This window comes from Cavia porcellus, unplaced genomic scaffold, assembly GCF_034190915.1.
Source record: "Cavia porcellus strain 051 isolate PalLab524CR breed Dunkin Hartley unplaced genomic scaffold, mCavPor4.1 scaffold_25, whole genome shotgun sequence".
In the NCBI taxonomy this organism is placed as follows: domain Eukaryota; kingdom Metazoa; phylum Chordata; class Mammalia; order Rodentia; family Caviidae; genus Cavia; species Cavia porcellus.
In genome coordinates this window covers 38,463,114-38,487,394 of record NW_026947508.1, presented here as the reverse complement: position 1 = coordinate 38,487,394, position 24,281 = coordinate 38,463,114, and the positions used below count along the sequence as shown (strand labels likewise).

General features: G+C 41.4%; 1 protein-coding gene across 7 annotated transcripts in view; it reads left to right on the top strand.

The window, feature by feature from the left end:
• Positions 1-24,281, top strand: part of Ermap (erythroblast membrane associated protein (Scianna blood group)) — a 24,676-nt gene extending 395 nt beyond the window's left edge. The window contains exons 1-14 of one of the 7 annotated variants that reach the window (XM_063236343.1): positions 3,269-3,387; positions 3,498-3,584; positions 6,596-6,643; positions 8,564-8,653; positions 8,862-9,200; positions 13,139-13,255; positions 13,824-13,856; positions 14,876-14,908; positions 16,553-16,573; positions 17,412-17,441; positions 17,649-17,669; positions 17,768-17,794; positions 19,890-19,916; positions 21,596-24,281. In XM_063236343.1, the coding sequence (XP_063092413.1) occupies positions 8,569-8,653; positions 8,862-9,200; positions 13,139-13,255; positions 13,824-13,856; positions 14,876-14,908; positions 16,553-16,573; positions 17,412-17,441; positions 17,649-17,669; positions 17,768-17,794; positions 19,890-19,916; positions 21,596-22,320 (1,458 nt within the window). In that variant the 5' untranslated portion in view covers positions 3,269-3,387; positions 3,498-3,584; positions 6,596-6,643; positions 8,564-8,568 and the 3' untranslated portion in view covers positions 22,321-24,281. The other 6 variants (XM_063236344.1, XM_063236345.1, XM_063236348.1 and 3 more) reach the window with 6 other exon arrangements.

Here is a 24,281-nt window from a genome sequence, read left to right as displayed (position 1 = left end):
TTGGTGATTGCAAGTTATTTCAGGAGCTTGTTAAGAGAATCCTTTGAGACTGTTCTCCACAGTGCTTTGAAGGAAAGGAAAAGAATTTGACAGCCGTTATAAACACAGAGAAACAACCCAGGGATTATCGAGGAAATGTAAATTGGAATTATTGGCTATCATTTTCCATTTGTTAGATTACCAAAGATACACAACATCCTAATAGTTATTTCTCTTTTGATCTTCCTATATTCTAGGCACTCATTCATGGTGCTTTATTAACTTATTTATTCTACGTAAAAAGTATGTCTGATATATACACGAACAGTAATGAATGACTTTTACCTTCAGTTCACAGGTAAAAGAACAGAGTCACTGACAAGTTAATGGTCTCACAGCTAGTAAGACCAGAGCAAGTATTTTAGCCAAGATTTTCAGGACAATGGCACAGTGAAATGATCAGGTCCACAATCTTTGTTCCTCTATCAAAGTGGCAAGAATTGAAACCAATGGCAGAGTGGCTAGTCCAGATGGACACACATACACTTCCAGTCTTAAGGTGACCCATCCTTGCTGGTGACTAGCTTAGCGCTAGATTCCAAAAGCCTTAAAAATGAGCACGACCACACATTAAGATATTCACTGCGTGATTCCAGTTATGTGACATAACTAGACCTTAAGAAATAAAGTAGAATGGTGGTTGCCAGAGATATGATGTGGGAGCAATTATTGTTCAATGGGTATAGAATAGAATTTATTTTGCAAGATAAAAAAGTTTTAGAGATCTGTTGCAAAATAATGTTAATACTATTTTGCTGTATACTTAAAATGGTTGAAACGGTAATTTTTTTTGCTCCAATTACTGAGTAAACAATTTAATAAGCTATCCTAATAATCCTAGGTAGCACTATTTCTAAGAAGAAACAGCTGGAAACAGCCAGAATCTTTATAGCAGTGAGTTGATGTGATAACTGATAGAGTAGCCATAATGGAATTCTATGCAGCCACTAAAATGACATAAAAGAATGTTCATTGTCACAATAGGATGTTTTTAGAATATTAGCTAAGAAAGCTACAAAAAGGCATATACATCTAATCACAATCTTTGTTGTATGATTTCAGATTATATACAAAGATTATATACACATAGAAAAGAGAATAGGCAAAAACGCACCAAAATCACTAATGCAAACTGCTTTAAGAGAAGGGATGATGATGATGATGATGATGATGATAATGATTTGGTCTTTTTGAGACATAGTCTTATTCTATAGCCCAGGCTGACCTTGAATTCACAGTGATCCTCAGCTTCTCAAGTGCTGGGATTGCAGGTGTGCACCACCATGCCCAGTCCTAGGGATTATTATTTTCTTTATCCTTTCTGTATTTTCTGAAATGTTACAGCAAATATTTATAATTTAGAAATCAAAAGTACAATAAATGTTATTTTTAAATTACTACACAAATTCTAATTGGGTTGTTACAAAAATACCAGAGTCAATTTTATTATGACATGCATTGATTATTTGGAAAATTCTGGTTTGCCAAGGTATGCATATCCTTAAAATGGTGACACATTTCATCACACAACATTAAGAAATCCTCTTCCTCTACCCCTATCACTACCAGTCTTATCAGAAAAGTCTTTCATAATTGGAAAGCTATTAGACAGTAGATAAAATTTTTTCAGAATTTTAACTTTTGTTCAGATTATATTTTTTCCTTGGCAATAAAAGCTGTTAGTCTCCCCCACCCCTTGCAATAAGAGATGCAGCTCTGTTCCTGTGGAGGAAAAAACTTGCCAGGCCCCAGAGTGTGAAAAATCACAGCACCTCAGTTGTTCTCTGAGGTTAGAAAAGTGCTCCATGAGTTTAGTGACTATTTCTGTTCCTGGCTGAGTCACCACAGTGTGTGACCTTGAGAAAGTCATCACACATCAACTATCAGTGAAACAGCCTTTGCACCCTTCCCATTTTGTTCCACAGATACTGAGAGACGGGTTTTAGAGGGTTGAGTTTAATGAAGTTAGTAATGTTTGCTGCAGTTTGGTGCCACTGGATGATGGGTATTAAGATGCTAGCTGTCTTACCCTTGGGATTTTGTAGTGTTTCGCAAACATCAACACAGTGGAAAAGGCTGTAATGTGAACATGGTTTTGACCTGCCTGGTGGAACTTTAGAAGGGTTGCAGAGTTAGGTTCATGAACCATGAGAGCTGCTGCTCTTGAGGAGCTCTAGGACCAGAGCTAGGGAATGGTTCCATCACAAATTTTAGGGCAGGATTGTTTATAAAAGTGGAAGCTCATAAACAACACACATTTCTATTTGACCAAACTGTTAATGTATTTGTACTTCTATGAGGCAAGCCGGATGATTTTTTTCTTACACATTGGATGAGTTGCAGTATCCCAGCTTGTACTCCTCCAAAGCAGAGAGAAACAAGTTCTTCAGCACAAGAGTTTATTTAGAAAGCGAGCCCAGGAAGCAGAAATGGAAGTAGAAAAAAAGAAAGACAAACTGATACATATTTTTGGGCTACTTCCCAGTGAGAGCTGCAGTGACCCAGTCCTACTGGGATCTCTCTGGAGAGTCACAGAGCATTCATTTCAGAACTGTCCCTACTGTCTCCCCTCGCTATGAGTTGATGCCTCCAAGGCACTAACCTTGCTGAACTCCTGGGGACCCTCAGCTGAACTGCCTATTAAGTCTTTGTAGAGAACCCAAGACAGGTAAACAAAGAGATGTTGTAGCCTGTGAGTGTCATCTGGCAGCTTGCCTACAAGTCTCAGCTACACCAAAATTAAGTGAATGGAGGGGACGTAGTATGGGTCATCACAGGAATCTGCTAGACTCAGAAACTAATGTTAAGAGAAAAAAGGAAATCCGAGAAAAATTCTGAACCATGAATGTATCTCTATAAAGTCCAGAATACATCAGAAGTATATAATGCATTGTTAAGAATGCAATATAAATATTACAAATATGAGTCTTGATATTATGAAAGCAAGACAGGCGGGAAAGAATTTATCACGTGTTGAGGGACAGTCAGCAAGTTTGCTTGTCAGAAAGCACAGGTCAAGGTGCAGTTAGAGATAAAGATAGCAAGTTAAAGAATTGACTAATTGGTGGTGCATTTAAAGCCACTCTTCTAATGCACTGTGGTTTGAAAAGTGAAGGGGGACAGCCTTCTAGAGAGGGAGTGATAGGATCAGTCCTGTCCCAGGAAGTCCCTGCGGGCAGTTAGTGGCAGGAGGAAAAGGGAGCTGGTGCAAAGGCCCCTCCTACCTTACAGCACTCTGTGGTTCCCTCACTTTTAGGGAACCCCTTCTTTGGTCTGCTCTTTATCAGGGATGGACAGGCAGGGCGTTGCTTGTTTGTGTATACAGATGAGTAGAAGGGAGTCTGCGAGGTGAGCAAGCTCCTAGCTTAGAGTTTTGATCTTTGGAATAAAATATGAGCTTTTCCCAAGCCCACCCACCAGTCCCTTCCTGACCCCCTGTTCCTTCTGTCTGATGCCAGATCTCCCGGATGGGTCGGGGGTGCTCCCAGCTCAGAGACTCCAGCTCTGCCCCTGAGGGATAAGGAAGGGTCTTGGATTCTGCAGTGGTGAGTCTGCTTTCCTCTCCCTTCTCTTCATTCTTTCAAGTCTTTTTACTTTCCCACATTCATTAGATAATCTCCTCCAACTCCTTTTTTTTTTTCTTATTTGTTAGAACATCTTAGAGGATAAAATGGGGTAACAGCTAACTGTTTTTTAAGGAACATGTGTTTTATTTAAGACTCTTACTTAATAACTGTTGTCATCATTATTAATATCACAGCCCTAACTATTTGCTGGGTCTTGTGCTATATGATTTCAGACTGATCATTTGTAAATTTGTAGGATCTTCTTTTTTCTTGGCACTGGGAATCTAACACACGACTTTGCGCTTGCCAGGCAGGCACCTATGCCATTGAGCTAAATCCCTGGCCCTTGTAGGATCTTTTTAAATTGTTTGGGATTGGCAAGGAAATGTGTGAGGCAATCTTCTTTGTATTTTAATTTAGAAGTTGTTTTTTTTTAAATAAACTGTTTCAAATTTAAATGTACATGACTGCCATATTGCCAACATGCATGGTAGGAGAAAATAATTGCTATAGGAAGACTTTTGCTTGCCATTAAGAGAAAATGCTTCAGTAGAAAAGTGAAAAAAGTACAGAAAGATCAGTGGGAAACTCCCAATAGCAAATGAGTAGTCAAAGATTCACAAACAAAAGTGAAACTCCACTGAGTTTTTAGAAAAGAGGTATCATTTCTTCATTTATGTTGAAAAAGTTTCAAAAATTGATAATATCTGCTGAAGGCAAGGTTGTATGAGAACAAGGAATTGAATATACTTTATTCAACTGACATGACCTTTCTGGCAGGCAATTTGGTAACACAAATTTAAAATCTTGTTTTAAAAATGCAGCTGAACATGGCAGTTCATTCCTGTAATCTCAATTACTTGGGAGGCTAAGGCAGGATGATCATGCATTCAAAGCTGGCCTGGGCAACTTTGTGAGACCTTATCCCAAAATAAAAAATAATAATAATAAAATAAAAAGAATTCTGATGTAGTGTGCCTTGTTTACAAAGGCCTTGGTTTCAATCCCAATACCACCACCATCACCAAAACCAAACAAACAAATAAACAAGAAAAAGATGAGACATTCTCAAGGCCTAAGAGTTAAACTCATAAAGACAAATTAGAGGCCATGCAACCACCAGGACTCAGCCTCTTAATTCTACCTATTACTTGTAGCAGTGTTCAGTATAGCAACATACTGAAAAATAGCCTAAATATCCTACTATGGGATTATTTTAAAAATTATCACATGTCCATGATAGAACGTTAAAGCTGTTAAAAAATAATTGATGGTGTAGTAAAATATGTGTGGTGAAAACAGTGGGCATCAAAACAATAGGTAAAGAATGTGTACTCCCATTATTTAAAAGGTTATATATGTGCTTAGAAAATATTTGAATAAACATTATCTCTGAAATAAGGAATTATAGATGATTAAAATTTTTTTTGTTCTTTTTTAGAGGTAATTTTCAGATTTCCAGTAAGTAGTAGAGAAAAAGCCCCAAATTGTGGCATGTTTTTAGGAAGTAAAATACTGTTATTTATTAGGGAAATTTTCTTCATGAAAGAATTCTATTATATGTGGGAAATTATTTGCTCATTTTGCAACTCATGGTACAGAGCTATGCATTTATTCATTATTTATCATGTATCTATTTATCCATGTTTTACATTCTGCTTCCAGAAAGCTCCTGGCGCCTTCCCTTGCTTAGTACTCTGACACATGCATGGTTGCCCTTCCTGTTGTAAGTGTAAAAGAGAGCAATCCCATCTGCTTTCAGTGTTGTTGTTGGTACTGAACACAATATATGCAGAGTTTCAAGGATGCAATGGGAGTTGTTATATAGAACAATATTAATACTTTGAAAATATATTTACAAGTTAATGTTAATTCACCCTTACACTAATACAATCTAATTACTATAATTATGGTGACCAAATAGTTCTTACATCCATAAGGAAGCATGATATAAAGACCTACTAATACTTCTTATTTTCCCAGTCAATGCTTTGTGAATAAGAGACCTTGCTGAATGGCTCTGGCTGCGGCTTCTATCAGCTAGAACTGTAGAAACCTCCACTTCTGCTTATTTTCCGACCCTCCCCCTTCCTGGTCATGCTTCCCTCCTCCCTTTTATAGACTTATACATGTCTGAGGCTGAAAAATGAGGAAACCATAAGGATTACTTATAATCCTCTGCCCACTCTCAGAAATAGCCACATCCTTCTAAGTGTTTCCCTCTAACTGTGTCATACTATACCTAGTTTATATAAAAAAAAAAAAAAACTGTTTGAAATACAGTGAAAAATTTCCAGGGGTACTAAAGATTGTTCCACCATATGATTATGAAATGCTGCACAGTATTCTCTTCCAAAAATATGTCATAAATAGTTAGCCATTCCTATCTTAATAGATTTTTAGGTTGTTTTCAATTTTTCCCTTTTATAAATAACTGTGTAATGAGCATTCTCACATTAACTGCTTACACATATCCTTATTTATTTCCTTGAGTTTTTTCTGGAAGTAAAATTGCTTTTTTTTGGCAATTTGTAGGTAGCAAATTTTTGCATATTTGTAAATAGCTTGATACTTACTGTTAAATTGTCCTTGTGAAAGTTGTTGGCAATGGACAAGAGAGTCAGTTTGCCCACATGTGTGATCGCTCTGGGTACTTTTTTTCCTAACCTTTGACAGCTTGAAGGAGGGCAAATGATATTTAGCTATATTCTTAACTTGCATTGTTTGGATGACTACAGTGAGAGCTCCACTTCTGATAGTGTCCTACCCTAGGTTTGTTTGCTCCTACAGCTGCTGTCCATTAATCGTGACATGCTTTGGGGAGATACTCCTCTCTCTCAACACTTACTACACACAGTGACAAACTAAAAGGACTTCATTTGTCTCTTATTTCCAGCGTCTGGTACAAATCATTTTATACATATCTTCTTTAATCCCCACTATAACTCTATCCACAAGTATTTTATTTTTACTTTATTTTTTTGCTTCAGGCTTGCCAGGCAGGCACTTATGCTGCTGAGCTAAACCCCCAGCCCTTGGTGAGTACAATTAGTAACTTCATTTCCTGTGTGAGCAAGAGGAAGTCAGATGATTAAATTAACCTGTGTAAAACCTCTAGCCCAGAAATAGCCGAGGTAGCACTGGAACCAGGCTGGCTCCCGTCTTAATCACTTCATCAGGCATCAGTACCTACAAGTACTTATCCACAGAGGTCTCATCCTCCTCGATTGTGTGTAACCCTCATTCATCTAGGAGCTCTGGGTCACACTGGGTGTGTCTACTTGGGACATGTTTCAAAAATCATTAGAAAATTGAAGGGTTTGACTGGCAATGTAGCTCAGTGGTAGAGTGCTTGTGTAGCATGAGCAAGATCCTAAGTTCAATACCCAGCGCTGAAAAAACCCCAAATAAATAAAAATAGATGTTGAGATGGGTTCAAGGATTGTGGATAACTCCAGTATATCCTGGGCCTTACCTACTTACCTTCGGTCAGAACTCAGCTCTTTCTCATTTACTCTTGCTCCATTTCTGAGTAGCTGGTAACATGTAAGAAAGTGGATAGGTCAGAAGCCAAAAAAAGAAAAACTTCCTAATGCATCCCTAACCTTGCTGTGGTCTTTTGTCATTTGCTATGGGATTAGAGAGCTGTGATGTGTGCGTTATGATTAAAAAACAAAGCAACTCCAGAGCAGTGTGCTTTTTACCATGAGAAAAATAGATTTGGAAGTTGTAACATGACTGCATACTATGCATAATTTCAACTTTGGTTTGCCAACCTCCCTTTGGTACCTCCTCTAAGTCTCATCTTTGCCCAATCTATGATACTCTGGGGTCAGACTTGCTGACTTCTTCACAAACCTCGTCCTTGGAAAGAATATGAAACCCTAGAGAGAATTTAAAAAGACTTATCTCTTCCTAGAGTGTTTCTATTTTAAGCTTAATTCTTGGGGCTGGGGATTTAGCTCAGCGGCATAAGTGCCTGCCTTGCAAGCAGGCAGTCGTGAATTCGATCCCTGGTACCGATAAAAAAGAAAAAGAAAAAGACCAAAAAAAAAAAAAATTCTTATGATAATGAAGTGGCATGAAGGATTCTAGTTCCTGCGAAAGGAATTCCAGGCAGTAGCAAGTAGGTGGAGACAATTTTTAGGGTCCCACATAGTTATTGCACATGGTAATCTATACCTCCCTCTTTGAGTTCAGTGGTAATAACAACACCTATGCATTTATTGAGCATTTGTTGGTCATGTAATTGTGCTTTGCATGCATCATTTCCTTAAATCCACTCACCTGTGAAGAAGCCACCCCCAGCCAGCCCCCTTATAGAAGAACCTAGGGATAGAGATGCTACACAACTTTCCTAAGGACAGTGAGCTAGTAAATGGGCAGAACTAAGACTTGAACCCAGGTCTTCCCAACTCCAGATCGTGGGCTTATGCTTTCAGGATGAAATGGAGGGCCCTCAGGGCCTTGGTTTATTATGTGGCAACTTGCAAAGCTGTCAGGGAGGAGCTTCAGACTATATGATGTATAAAGACCGGCTGGAAACTGGCACTTCTCAAGCCAGGCCTGGACCCTAAATGCAGAAAGAAGCTAGTACTTACTGCTACACATTAGTTCTGTGCATCAATTCTTGTTCACTTTTCCAGATTCCTTCTTCCACTTGCTCATCTCATTCCCATTGTCACCCTCATCTACAGCATTTATAGACTTAACCAGAAGGCCACCTTCTGTGCGCAAGCACTCACCTGCCACCATCACAATATGCTGCAAGGAGGCACTGCTGATACACCATTCAGTGACGTTCAGTTGATGCTACAAGCGAGCCAGTGGTGGAGCTGGGGTTGGAAGCCGAGGGGTTCTGTGGTTCCTGAGTGCAGGCCAGGACTCAGGCTCAGCCCCAGCATCTAAGTTAAACTCCCTCAATCAAGCTCCCCACCCTCTTCTGGACTCTGTCGTAGGTGAGATGCAGATGACAAATTCCTCGAGCTCCTGGACGTCCAGCTGTCTCCTCTCTCTGATCTTCCTCCAGCTGTCTGTGCATCTGTCAGGTAGGAGCCTCAGCACCACTCTCCGGATGGAGTCTCCAGAATAAGGAAGCATGACCCTTCTTTTTGGGTTCTGCTCTTCCCCCAGACATTCCCCATGCTCTTCCCAGGTTCCGTCCTTCCCATGGTATCTTCTTCCTTGTTCCTCCCCAAACTCTTTCTACTTTGGTTCCCTCCCAGCTCTTCCTGTCTTTCTTTTGTCCATGCACAGGGGATGTCGGCAAGTCCCATCTGGTCTCGCTGTGGGGCACAGCCAAGCTGCTGTGCCCGCTGTCCCTCTGGCCAATAACCGTGCCGGAGGAGGTAAGGTGGCTGCGGCCCTCTCACCAGCATGGCTCCCGGGTTGTGCATCTGTTCCTGGGTGGGAAGGACAGACATGACGATGTGGCACCAGAATATAAGGGCAGGACAGCGCTTGTGACAGACACCCAAGAAGGCAAGGTCTTTCTGTGGATCCACAATGTGAGCCTTGAGGACCAAGGACCTTACCGATGTCAGATCCAGGTCGGAAACCTGACGCGAGAAGGCACCGTGACCCTGCAGGTTGCAGGTTAGGACGGGTTTGAGGTGCTTGAGGTCATTTTGGGGAATTTCATGGGCTTTGTGAGGACCTGCTTTGTCCCTCCATAGATAGGCTTTTCTTTCCTCAGCAAATACTTTTTACCTGCATCAATGGTCCAACCTTACCAGCCAGGTCCACTACTTGCAGATAAAACTGTGCAATTCTGGCCTCTCCTGAGGAAGAAATCGGTGCTATGGGAAATCTACACAGTGCAGGTTCTGGTTAAACATAGCCAGCAGCTTGTCCAGCTTGTTCACTCAGACAGTAGATTTTCTTTCCTGGGTCATATTTTTTTGTTTCATCACCAAAAAATCCCTAACTGCAGCTCTAAGGGAAAGTCCTAACTGGTCAGAATAACCGGCTGTGAAATGGATTTACTTAATGAGTCCTCTCCTGGATATCGTACTCCAAATATTATAATCCCTTTTCGGGTCCACCTCACAATCTGGAAAGTTATATTTGTAATCCCACAGGAAGGTAATTGGAATTCCAGCTAGTTAGTTCCAATCTAATCTACCACTGTCTATGCAACCAACACAGAGAGTAAAGACACTAAGACATATTCAAAGTTATGGGCAGTCAAGGGGTCCTAAGTCTGATCCAAGTGAGGACATATGGACAAAGGTCTTCATCCAAAACCTCCCCAAAGTGGCTCAAGAATGAGTGACAGTGAGGAAGGCGGGAAGTACATGAGCAAGGTAGGCCAAGCTGGCCGGGTGGAGAGAAAGCACCTCTGCAATATGCAGGGAGAAAAAATGCAGACAGACCAGTGTGCAGGTGATGTGATTAGGTAGCATTTGTGTTTTTAAGGGGCTATTGCTTCAGTTTTATGCTCTGGGAAGTCATAGCTGCTGCTGCTTTTTTTTTTCTTTTCTTTCTTTTTTTCTCTTTCTTTTATTCTTTTCTCTCTCTCTCTCTCTCTCTCTCTCTCTCTCTCTCTCTCTCTCTTTTTTAGCCTTTTTGAGACAGGTCTCACTATGCAGTTCAGGCTGGCCTTGAGCTCACTTTGTAGCCAGGCTGGTCTCAAACTTGTGACAATCCTTGTGTCTCAGCCTCCCAAATGCTGAGATTACAGGAGTGTGATACCACACCAGGCTCATAGCCTTTTAAATTGAGACTCATACCCGTGACATTCTTGGAGTTATATGGCTCTGCCATACTGCTGTGTTTAACCATGTATGGGGAACATGATGTGAGGAAACAGGAAACTGTTGTTTGGTCTCAAAGATTAGGTATTAGTACCTCAGCTAGCCTTATTTGCATTGCTTAAAGCCAATTAAAGAGAGAAGGAAATAGCTTAGCCAGCTCTGTTTGTAGCAATACGTGAAGACAGGTCCTCTTTTAATTAATGCAGAGGTAACAATTCTGCATTCAAGGGGAGCTGTCCACTTGGACTTTGACCCTGGGGTTCCTAAGTCTGTAAAATATCAGAAAGGTAGAGATAGTGTCTCTCAAATGGACCTCAGTATTAAAACAAAACAAAACAAAAAATCAGCCTACTAAACCCAACCCCACCTGATTCAGCCCAAGTCTTTGAATTTGCTTGGGTGATACAAGCCCCGCATAGTTATACATTGATTCTTTTTCGGTCAATAACTTAGTCATATACCAAAAAGAGAGTGTGTGACTACTTTAAATCAACCTCTTTAAAACACCCAATAGCTAGTATAAAGATGTTTTCCAAACGTGAAAAATGACTTTGGCTTGCAAAGTAATGTTTTAAATGGGGATTGAAGGGCCAGGGATTTAGCACAGTGGCTGAAGCACTTGCCTGGTAAGTGCAAGGTCATGAGTTTGATGCCCAGTAAAAAATAAATAAGTAGGGATTGAAGTGCCTATGAAAGCAGGTGATGCAGCTACTGCTGTGAGTGGATTCTGAAGTGTGTTTGGATAAAGCTAGAGACCGTCTTTTCCCACTGGGAGGAGAATGTGGTGGGAGAGGTAGAAGTTAAAAGTTTCTTTGATGGTTGCCCTTGTTCATCAGAGGAGGTTGATGTGTGGGCGGGGTCCTCTGCACACAGGGCTCTGACTAGAACCACACACATGCTGAGCCCTGCCAGTCTGTCCTCTCCAGTTCCCTGCTCTGATCTTTAGGTATGATGCTGGATGGACCCTGCTCAATGAGATGGTTCCAAAAGCTCTGGGGCAAGTGGAGAAATCCTGAGGGTAGGGTGCTTCTATCTCTGTGTGAGGTCCACTCCTTGGACAGACTGGGCTCTTCTGAACAGCAACATCCAGCCTGGTCAGGGGCAGTGCTCTAGGTATGAACTTTTTTCTTGGTGGTGATGCTAGAGATTGAACCCAGGACCTTGCACATTCTAGGCAAGTGCTGTACCACTGAACTATAGTCCCATCCTTGGGAGATGTGTCTTGTACTGTCTGCAACATAGTCTTTAGCCAACAGAAGAGCACAAGTGTGGTCATCGTGCACCACCGGTGAAAAACAGGCTTGAAGTACCTGAGAGGTCTAAAGGAAGCTCCTACCCTTGTAGAAACTTTTCAATTTTTAATTTTTAAAATTCTATTGTAGAAAATGAAAAATATGCAAAACATTGTAAAGCAAACAAAAATGACCTTCAGTCTCGTAACTGAAGAAGAACTACTGCCATCATTTTGACGTATTTCTCTCTAGACTTTCTTACATGCTTGTACATCCAAGTAGTGTGGATGGTTGTGTGTGTATTCTTGGCTTAGGTTTCCCCCCACTGCCCATGTCATGAGAAATTTTTGCCTATGTCCTTAAGTAATTTTTTGTAACATGATTTTAGATGATGCATAGGATTTCATCATGTGGTTACAGAATAATAAAAAAATCAGTCTGTTTTGGGTTTAAAAACTTCTTTTTCTTTTACATCATAACTAATGGTACAATGAAGATCTCTGCACATATTGGGAAAGTGGTTCTGATCATTAGAATGTGTTTCTCGAAGTAGAATTAATGTGTTAAAGGGCATGAGCCTTTAAAAGACTGTGAAACATGTGGTCTTATGGCAGGGAATTATGATTTCAGAGCCACGGAAGGTATACAGTACCTGGAAATTTGGGGTGAAGAGGGGCCAGATATCTGTAATCCCCCTTTTTCCTGCCTCTGTTCCGAGCCCTCTTTTCTTATTACCGACATTGCTCCTCCCTAGGTGCTAAGTGGTTAATCTGACAGATTTTTTTTTTTTTTTAAAGGTACCGGGGATTGAACTCATGACCACGCACTTGCAAGGCAGGCGCTTATGCCACTCAGCTAAATCCCTGCCCCCAAATCTGACAGATTTTTAAAAAAATCTCCCTCAAGTCCTAGGAAACAGTGCCCTTTATTCCCATTTGACAGATGAAGCAAATCAAGCTGGGAGAGGCTGAGTCCCTTGTATAGAATCACATAGTAGTTGAAAAAAGACACACCACTCGTTGTAGCTCTTCTTTTTTCCTTCTCTTTTTCTGTTCTCTTTTCCCTCTTGGCTAGGCTTTAGGCCTGCTGCAGTGGCGTCCAAAGCTTGCTTTGCCCCTGCTGTTGGTGCTCAGGGAAAAAAGAGGCTGCTGACTGCTGTTCCAAGCAGGCAAGGATTTGAAGGGGAAGCAGACAAGTGCTCAAGAAGGGGGTGTGGGTGATTACTAAGGAAAGCACCTGAGGGTCTCTGGAGCCCCCACATTATTTTGTCCTACAGAGTTTAGGACAGAACAAGACTGTGATTGAGAAGCTGACTTTAAAACATCCTCAGTCAGTGCCACCGAAACCCTTCCTGGGAGATGAACATTTCACTGATCTTTAACACTCTCCGGAGTTGGATTTAGCATGAGAAGCAGGGGGTCTCTTGGTTGGGGTCTGTCCCTGGAGGTGATGGCGGCAGTTGGGACGGGTCAGGCGTGGGAGCATCTGAGGTGTGGGAGCAGCTCTCAGATGCCTCCCTGAGGGTGCTCACCGATGTCTCTTTCAGTCCCCTCTTCAGAAAGACTCTCCTCCTCAGCAGTGGCTCTGGTTGTGGTCCTACTTGTGCTGGGGCTGCTCATCGTAGCAGGCATTTATGTCATCTGGAAGCAAAGACGATCTAAAGGTAACTAGGTGGTTAGGTGGCCTAGGCTGTGGAACTATGGCTGCTTTGGGAAAACAAAAGAAGGATGTAGACATAGGTGTGATGCTTGCCCATAGGCTGGAGACTTCCCAGGTAGACTGGGAGAAAACTGGGAGAGTGTGCCCTGGAGTCTCACATTGCACAAGGAATGCGATAAAGTGCCAAAGGCCCTGGGCAGATTTACAAATGCTCATCCTCTGAGAAATTAGACAGTAATTGACTATGCTAGCCATCTAGTTAATTAAGAAATTAAAACCTTCTAATCAGGAAATCCAATTACATTCATTTGATTAAACCCCTGTAAAAATGGTCACATTTCACAGGACCCCATAGTTGCAATGGTCTTAGAAAAATATACAAGTCAATTTCCCCCTCATCTTCCTCCATATGATGGCTTGAAGGTCTTGTAGTCTTTTCAAAAGGTTACACACCCATAATGACCAGCAATCAGTCCTACTCAAGCAGCTTGGGTCATCTTTGGATAGCTATGCTTGTTAGAAAAAGCTCTTCTGAAGTTCGAATTACTTCTTTCTCTGTCTCTCCTTTCTAGAAAAGCTTCTCTATGAACAGGCGTTGCAGGTAGGTAAGTGTCTCAGGCTGGGGTGGGGAAGATGTTTCTGTTTTGTTGATTTCTGTATCCCACGCTCAATAATTAAATTCTAGGTCTGAAAGTTCCATCACCCATTGTTCTTGGTGGTGGTAATGGTAAGTAAACTCATTGCTTCCAGTGTTTACTGGCTTTTAGACCTGTAACAGCTTACCTGTCAGTGTATTTGGTGATTTCTGTCTGTGAGCTCATTACTTGGTCTTCTTCTTTGGGAGTTATGTAGGCCAAACCTGGGGAAGCCTTTATTCATTCAATAAATAATTTATAATTAATCTACTAAATTCCCTTGACCATACTAGACTCTTGAGATACAGTGGTGAGCAAAAGCAGACACAGCTCTGCCCATCTAAAGCTTCCAGTCTAGCCAGGGAGATTACATACATTAAATAATCTCTCAGATAGTTTGTACAAATGCCATGAAGGAAAGCTCCCAGCTCTATGAAGACTGTGACCAGGAGAACTAACCAAGCCTCTGAGCGCAGGATGTGATGTTCTACCTGAAGGATGGGAAGTCATCAGTTAGGAGAGAATGGAAAACCCCCGACAGCAGAAATAACAGCTGAGGAAGAAACATGGTCAGGAAGAGCAGTGTTCACACAAGGAGCTAAAAGGTGCAGAAATGAGGAGAAAGGTGGCAGAGCTGAGTCATGAGGCATTTTGAAATCATGTTAAAATTTTTAGTCTTTCTCTTAAACACCGTGGTAAAGCAATCAATGGGGATATCTGGATCAGAGTTGAGCTTTGAAAAATCTCTTTCTGGCTGCAATGTTAAGAAAAGACAAAAAGAAAGAGAAGGAAGAGGAGGAGAAGGAGGAAGAGACAAGATGTGAGGGGCAGTATGGGTTGCTGTTTGTGTCATCCTGATGAGACATCAAGAGAGAGTGGATCCGGGAGGGAGAGGGAAGAGAAGACAGACAGATTCAAAGCAGGTAGAACCAAAAGGTCCTCAAAGTGATGGCAAAACATTTTATTTTCTTTTCCTTTCTTTCCTCTAGAAAATCTTCTCGAAGATCATGCAAAAGAAAAAGGTAATGATGCGTAAAGAGCAAGGGTGAGGAACAGGGAGTGCATTAGCTCTCCTCGTGTATAATTACTGACCCTCTGTTAATTTTATTGGAATTCAGTTTCCAGCACCAAGGGGCTATGGAGTTGGTAGCAGTGAATCAGGGGATGCTCATGATCAAAATGTATATAGCATTGGGTCCTCTGGAGCTCCTTTCATCAACCTTTCTACCAGTCTCTGAAAGGAGAGTCTACATGCGGTTTAAACACATATTAATATGGTCATAGAGAATTATGAAAATCAAGAATCCATACAACACTGGCATGGAGAGAGGAGATGTGATGTAAGGGAGGACCACAGTCAGCGACGCCTGACTCAGATCAATGGTCTGCTGCTTATTGGTCTTGAATCAGTCACTTTGCTGTTCTGATCTTTGGTTTCCTCATCTGTAAAATGGGGAAAATAAGTATACTCTTATCTAATTGTTGTCAGTATTAAAACCTTTTAAAAAGAGATCTTTCACAGTACTAGAACTCCTTTCCCTTATTGCCAGCTTACCTTCACTAATCAAATGTGTGCCCTGGGCCACTGAGGGTGAAAATTAGACAACCTTTTGAGGTCTAGCTAGGAAGACAGGTCACTGGCTCAGATGACCCCAGATGCAATTGTAGTGTGATCTCCTCTCCCCATCTTTATGTTTCCTCCAAGCTGGTGAAAGTGTGAGGTGTACACCGTAGACACTGTGGCTGTCCTCCTCAAGGGTGGATGGGAACAGTGTGTGTGATGTGAAGTCAGACTGGGGTTTGAGTCCCGCCTCCTTGGCTACTTGTTAGCTGGATGATCTTGAGCATATTTCATGGCCCCTGAGCCTCAAGTCCCTCTGTTAAGCAGGAATTATGCAATGCATGTGTACCGCACATTGTTGAGAAGATTCAGCACCTACCTTAGTCTGTGTAAACAAATAGAAAACAATCAATAGAAGCTGTTAGTAGTAGATACGGCAACAGTTAACTACAACACCCAAGGAGCTGTGATCTCTATTCAGTCTCATTATTCCAGAACCAAACCCATGTCCAGCCCATTAGCACAAGACCCGGAAGTGGTCTCTTATATAATTTAAATGCTCTGGCAGGACCAGTGCTAGGTAGGAGATGATGTGGTCTGGATGGCCCCCCAGAGAGACCTCAAGTATTGCTCAGAGAGACCTCAAATATATATATATATATATATATATATATATATATATATATCCATCCAAACCCTTCTTAGACTTCCAAATTTGTGACAATTATAACTTCAGGGAAGTTACTATAAAACAATCATGACATCATATTAACAAGTCAATATTAGGCCTTCAGCTAGTTTTGCACTTTAGACATCAGAGACAGTAAACTGAATACAGCAGCAAGACATGCACCCTGGACTACGATTGCAAACATACAGAAACAGTCAGCAGAAATGAAACCAGACAGTCAAAAAGGAAAAGAGGAAGCAAAGACTGGGCAGATTGGGTCATCAGGAAAAGGGCACTGGCACCATTGGATTCCTTAGTCTGACCCCTGGGACAGAGACCTTCCCATCATGGGGGATGGAGTGCTGAGCTTCCCAGGGCCTGTGGGACCAAGGGACAGGATCTGATTACTCACTCCTCTCTTTCTTTGGTTTGTAGGAAGACTCCATAAAGTCATCAGTAAGTCCTGCTCCTCCTCCACGGTACAAACTTCTCTCTGCTGGCGTTTTTGCTTTTAGATGAGTGCTTTAGTTTTACTTTCTGGACAGAAGGAAGTGAATAAACAGAATTCAAGTCACAAGACTGGGATTTCTTAGCTCTCAAAGGCCTCTTTTCTCATGTCCTTCTGCTCCCTTTCCTCCCCCCCTGTTATCTAGTCTCTAAATGAGAAATACTTCACCAAGGAGAGATGTACTTTTCAAAGGTGACGCAATCTACAAGTGCCCTTTATCACGCAGGCATGGCCTTGTCTTAGGTTGAGGTCCGAGGCAGACAGATCTCCATCAAACTGAATATGCTCGAGCAGTGCTTTTCTGCCATTGCATTTGTAAGAACTTTTTTTTTTTCAATATTAGAAACAATCTTTAGTCAGGGATGGTGGCACATGCCTGTAATCCTAGCACTCCAGAGGCTGAGGCGGGATTATGACATTTGAGGACAACCTGGGCTACATACTGAGTTCAAAGCCAATCTGATCTACATGGTGAGACCCTGTCTCAAAAAACCATAAAAGAACTGAAAACGCTACATATAGGTTTTATTATATATATGGTTTTGTGGGGGAGAAAATATACACAATAACAAAATGACTCAGTGTTGTTTTAAATGAACTTGTAAGCTTAGGATTACAATGGTAGAGGTGCTTGCATAGCATGCATGAGGCCCTAGATTAGGTCCTCAGTACTGTAAAAAGTTTAATATATATGTGTGTGTATATATATCATATATAATATATATATATATATAAACATATCCTCCCAGAATTTCTACATCCGTTTCTATTTGTCACTACCTGTAGGTGTGAGATGTAGCATTATGTGGTCCACAGGTAAGGCTTGGTTTCCGTAAGAACTGCTGGCTCTCGGTCCTACTCTGGGGATGGCCCAGGGCCAGGAGCTATTGCAGACATTCTTACAGGAAAGTTCCAGGTTATGGCTATTGAGGATCTGCTCTTGGAATATGGGTGGAGGGACAGGAACACTGAGGCTAGACAGTAGCCCACATTCTGATTTGTCAAACTGTTTTTATTCTCTAGAGAAACTCCGGAGTGAACTGAGTAAGTTTCTCGTGTTCTTATAACTTCTATACCAACTTATCTGCTATTGCCCCGGCATTTCCAGCGAGAGCTCATCTTTTTTGTTTCTTCTCTCGTAGAACTGAAAAGAAGTGCAGCCAACTCAGGTGAGATGCACTTGCCCTGCGTTTGATGCCCCCTCCCCACCGAGTTCTCATTTTCTCTAGTGCTTTAATGATCCCCTTGTGTTAGTCATCTTTACTTCATTGCGACAAAGTACTTGAGATAAACAATTTAAAAGGAGGGAAGATTTGTTCTGACTCACACTTTTGGAGGTTTCAATCCATAGCCAGCTCAACCATTGCTTCTGGGCTTCTGGAGAGGCATAAGTTCTGATTAAAAAAAAATTCAGCCAGTTGTGATGGTGCATGCCTGTAATTCCAGCACTTGGGAGGCTGAGGCAGGAGGATTGCTGTGAGTTCAAGGCCAGCTTAAGCTATAAAGTGAATTCAAGGCTGGCCTAAACTGCAGAATGAGACCTTGTCTCAAAAAAAAAAAATTGTAGATAAATGGATGCAATTTAAGAACATGATAGTTGTACCCTTACACTGTTTTGTTTTGTTCTGCTTTTTTTTCTCTTTTTCCTTTTAAATAAAATATTTTTTAAAAAAAGAACATGATAGTAAGTAAAATAAGTCAGACACACAAACTTAAATAGCACATGGTTTTTCTTACGTATAATTAAAATATATAGAAACTACACAGCTTTTGCAAGTGGAAAGGAAACCAAGAGTTAGAAAGAGAAGGGAGAGGTAGGGGACATAAAAAAAAGAAAAAAGAATTAAGATGTGTTATGTACACATGGAAACTCTCCAGGATAAATGTAATCATTATGTATTGCAATAATGTACTAATAAAAAAATTTAAAATACAGTGTATGTTCAATCTCAGATGTCCCCTAAAAGCTTGTATGTTGGGGGCTGGGGATTTAGCTCGGCAGCATAAGCGCCTGCCTTGCAAGCAGGCAGTTGTGAGTTCGATCCCTGGTACTGATAAAAACAAAAAAGACAAAAAAAAAAAAAAAAAAAGCTTGTATGTTGAAGGCATGTTATGCTGCTGGGAGGTGATAGAACCTTTGGCAGTTGGGGCCTAAAAGTCAGAAAATTTGGGGGCATGCCAGAGAAGGAGATAGTGGGACCCAGCCCCTTCCTCTTTGCTTTGTGGCTGCAATAAAAAAAAATAAGAAAATTGTTAAACATAAAAGACACATTGCCATTAAATATCCCTCCTCCTTGGGAGGCTGAGGCAAGAGGATTGCTATGAGTTTGAGGTCACTCTGGGCTACATAGTAAGATCCTGTCTCAAAAAAGCCAAAAAAAAAAAAAAAAAATTCCTCCTCAATTCAAACACACTTATCCCATTGTTCTTACCACTTTCTGAAGCAGCTCTGGAAGCCTCCTTCTTGAGTGTCATTACAAGAGGTGATAAAAATATAGTGAGTGCTACCCTAGCGTGTCATCTGATAGAAAGATGAGCTCGTAAAAAACATTACGGTAACCGATAAAAACGAAAAAGACCAAAAAAAAAAAAATTACAGTACATCCTCATCTATGTCACTGGATCTGGCACTGGGCTCTGCTCCAAAGTCAAATTGGTCATGAAGGTTAGACATTTTAAATTGATTTGAGACATTGAAACAACCACAACAACACAACCAGACATGAAAAGGACTTCCAGAGCTGCTTCAGAAAGTGGCAAGAACAATGGGATGTGTTTGAAGAAAGAGACAGCATTTGAAAGGGGATTAATGGCAATATACTCTTTTCACTCTCATGACATTTTTAAAAAGTTAAATGTTATAGTTTTTTTTTGTTTGTTTTTATGATACAGAGTCTCACTCTGTAGTTCAGGCAGGCCTATACTCTCGTATAGCCCAGGCTGGTCTTGAACTCACAGTGATCCTCCTGCCTCAGCCTCCCAAGTGCTGGGATTACAGGTGTGTGCCACCACACCCAGCTCCTGCTGTAGTTTTTGATCACACTTACTAGGAAGCTTTTCACTTCATGCAGACTGCAAGCAAAGAGTAAGACAGGAAAGAGGTAGAGTCCTAACATCTCTTTCTGTGGCATGCTCCTATGACCTAACTGCCTCCCACCAGGCCCGGCCTCCCAACAGCACCCTATGCAGAGGAACAAACCTTCAACACATGTCCTTTGGAAGACATTCAAGATCCAACTATAGCATCTTTTTCATGTCTTTCAGGCTGGAGAAGAGCCCAGCTGCATTTTGGTAAGTTATATCAATCAGATTGATCCTCATTTCAGAGTTCATCCTTCTGAAGGCTCTGTAACCTTAGGTTTACTCCTTCTGAAACTAAATTGAAATTTGAAAAGAAATTTTGTCACATCTGTTTACCTGCCTCCTCCCCATACTGAGATACACTGCACTCCCAGTAGTATGTAGCTTTATCCACATCCTTTTTAAAATTTTGACACTGGTTTCCCAAGTTACCCAGGCTGGCCTCAAACTTGTAATCTTCCTGCCTCAGCCTCTTGGATAGCTGAATTGCAAGTGTGGCCCACTGTACTTATCAAATTTTTAAAAATCTTTGTGATTTTTTTCTGAGGGTCACACTTCGATTTGGAAAGTCTCCTTCAAAGCACTGATAAATATTAGGATCTTATGAGATTCTTGTGAATTTTTTTGAGATTTTTCCTAAGTTTATCACTTGTTTCTTTTTTGTGATTTGTCTGGAGCTATCATAGTTGGACTGCTCTTTAACTGTTAACTTCCTGATAGTATTTTTTTTAATGTGCACGTATTTATTTTATGTAGTCAAATGCACTAATCTTTACCTGTGTGGTGTTTTCTGTGCTTTCTGGTTTGGGAAGTCCTTTCTAGCCCACGATGAGGTAAACAGCCACTGTTTCTATGCATTTGCCACAGCCTTCTTTCTCTGCAGACCAGTTTTCTTGGGGAGGGAAAGTGACTAAGATTCTTAGAGAAGGGCATGAGTTGGCAAACGCCCCAACAATTATAAACTGCAAAAAGGCTTCGTAGCATTATTCTAAAGTATTTATACATCTTTCTTTGCATCTATTCCTTAATAATTTATATTTTTGCAACCATTCGAACAAATTGTTATTTTTGCTGCTTTGGGCAGGCCCTTAATTCCCTTCCTGTTCACTCTGTCTTTTTTTCCTACAGAGCACAGGCAGAATTGACTAGTTGATCACTTGAGTCAACAGAGGTCACCTAGATCGGCACTGCAGGAACTCATAAGCCCTCTGGTTTTGCATTTACAGTCTAGCTTACTCCCACTACCTCCACCAAATAAGGATTTCATGGATTAGAGAAGACCCTGTTTCCTATACTTGGGGGAGGAACTATGACCTTCACAATCAACAACTTAAGGAAAAATCTTTCTCTCTCTTAACATTTTAAAATGATCATTATAAACAACAATTTTGGGTAACAAAATGAGCACCACACAAGTCACTGTAGGAACAAGGCACAATCTCATGCATTAACTCATTAACTGCACGTGGCAATGCTCCAGTCTAGGTTCTAGTGTGGTTCTCATTTTACAAATGAGGAAACATAAGCTTAGAGATGAGTAACAAACCCAAGACCATGGATGCAAAAGCTGGGACTCAAACATGAATCCTCTTTATTATCATGTATTAGATTTCATTGGAACATCAAAAACAAAGGTAGTTTTTGTCAAGATTAAGGCAATTTCACAGACAGGTCAACTTTTTCCTCTTTTATCTTGTACCCTTCTAGGTGACCTACTCTTTGAAAGAGAGTATTCTTTAGTTCCAGTATGTGTGAGGGGCCAAGGACTCATAAAAAAAATGGGTCAATGATAGTGATTGTAGAACTATAGATTATTTTTTTTCCCAAGCTACGAAAGATACATTAAGACCCAGCTTTCCAAAACCTCACCTCTCTTTGACCCTCTGCAGAGGCAGTGACCCTGGATCCAGATACAGCACATCCCAAACTCGTCCTGTCTGAGGACCGGCGCTGTGTGAGACTTGGCGACAGAAAGCAGGATGTGCCCAGCAACCCACAGCGATTTGATTTTGTTGTCAGTGTGCTGGGCTCTGAGTACTTCACGGCTGGCTGTCACTACTGGGAGGTGCACGTGGGAGGCAAGACCAAATGGATCCTGGGGGTGTGTAGTGAGTCAGTGGTCAGGAAGGGGAAGGTCACTGCCTCGCCAGCCAATGGACACTGGCTCCTGCGCCAGAGTCGTAGGAATGAGTATGAAGCTCTCACATCCCCGCAGACCTCCTTCCGCCTGAAAGAGCCGTTAAGGTGTGTGGGGATTTTCCTGGACTATGAAGCTGGCATCATCTCCTTCTACGACGTAACTAAGAAATCCCACATCTTCACTTTCACTCACAGTTTTTCCGGCCCCCTCCGCCCTTTCTTTGAACCTTGTCTTCATGATGGAGGGGAAAACACAGCCCCTCTAATGATTTGTTCAGAACTACAGAAATCAGAGGAATCAACTGTCCCCAAGCCAGAAGAAAAGGCCCATGCTAATGGAGATGTGTCCCTGAAAGTGGACCCTTCCTTACTGCCCCCTCCAGTCCCGGAGCTTTTACCTCTCAATGACATGGTCCTGTCCTGGCCCTCTGACCTTGGCCCAGCCCTTCAGAAGCTCAAAGTTCCTTCTTTTTAGGGCTATGCCTCATGAACTGCTCCCATGATCCCCAAGACTTCAAGGCTCCTGGTTCTAGAATGTCTTTTCTCCTTAACTCAAATCCAGACTCTTTTGTGTTTTCTATTTGTACCACTTTTTTTTTTTTTTTTTGTCTTTTTCCTTTTTATCGGTACCGGGGATCGAACTCACGACTGCCTGCTTCCAAGGCAGGTGCTTATGCCGCTGGGCTAAACCTCCAGCCCCTTGTACCACTTTTTTCCTGCAGTTCTGTTCTAAACCCTGCCTTTCTTCCAGGGACTTGAAGCTCCCGTTGCTCTAGGAGAATTCCCAAAAACCAAATGCTCAGTTTAGATTTAGGAGAAAATGTTGAATATGTGCCACCAGGTTTAACTCAGGATTAGGGGAAGCATTCTCTACTAGAAGGGGTATTTACAAGAACTTCTACCTGTCTTGTTCTGTGCTCCAGCTTCAAAGTTATAACTCCCAAGCCCCAACTTCTTAATTTTCCACTAAGGAGGGATCACTATTTTCCTTCTTTCTCTCTGTCCTTCCCTTCTCCCTCTCCTTCTTTCCGTCTCTCCTTCCTTCCTTCCTTCCTTCCTTCCTTCCTTCCTTCCTTCCTTCCTTTTTCCCCCTCTCCCAACTCTGGCCCCCAAAGTCAGCTTTTTAAAAGTAAATATATTCTGGATCACACATCCTCATTCTTCTTTCAGAAATGAGGGTACGACAGTAGGTTAAAACATGCCATTCTTGGGCTGGGGATGTAGCTCAGTGGCACAGTACCTGCCTGGCAAGTTCAAGACCCTGGGTTTGATTCCCAGTACTAAAAAACCAAACTAAACCAAACCAAACCACAAAAACCATGCCATTCTTTTCTATTATTTTAAATGCAAGAATGGTGATTAAACCCAAGGCTTTTGTACTAAACTCTATCCCTAACCCTTTTTTCTTTTTTCTTTTGAGACTGAATTGCTAAGGTGCCCAAGCGAGGCTCAAACTTGTGACATTCCTATCTCAACCTTACAGAGTGCTGGGAATTTGCTATTTTTTTTAAAATGCCATTTAAAACATAATTAGGAAACATCCAGAATAGCAGCCCTAATTCTGAGACGTCGTAAGAACAATCGAGCTGGGAGACACAGCTGCCAACACGACAGTTCAGCTGTGTGTGCTCTAAACGGACAGGAGCAGATGAGTCATCAGCTGTGCTGGCCTTTTATATACCTTCCTGGACTCAGGGAGGCTCAGTGGCAATTTTAATCACGTGTGAGAGCTTTTCCCCATGACTGTTAATAGCCGCTTAGACAAGACAGTATTGATTTCAAAGAAGCTGGCAGCCTTCTCATTTGAAAGATGTGAGGATAAAATAATGAATCTGATTTTTGGGTGTGGGTTGCAGAAAGAAGGCTGTTCACTTTCAGGTCCACCATATATGTGATCTGGCCTGTTTGTGGAGATACTGGCTCTGTTCGCAGACGGCTACATAGTTTGGCTCCACAGGAATTAGGTCTGTCAATCAGAAGTCTTCCCTTTAGTGCCTATATTATCAAAGAAATAGTTCACAATCATTCATGTGTTGATGGAGGCTGGCAGGCTTGAACTCTAGGATGAGCCAGTGTTTCAGTTCAAGTCTTAAAATGTGGGAAAAGCTGATGTTCAGTGGGAAAGCTGTCAGGAAGAATTGTCTCTTAATTGGGGAAGTCAGCCTTTTGTTCTATTCAGTATATTCTTCAAATGTCCTCATAAGATGCATTCACATTAGGGAGAGAAGACTGTTTCACATTTTTTTAAAAATTTAAGTGCTAATCTTATCTAAAAACATCTTCAAAGAAACACCTAGAATAATGTTTAGCCAAATTCTGGGCACTTTGTGACCTAGTCAAACTGATACAGAAAAATTAACTATCATAATGCCTACATGGAATTTTTCATTTGCTTTTATATAGTTCTTAAATAAAATGTTTGCTATTCACTGTTCA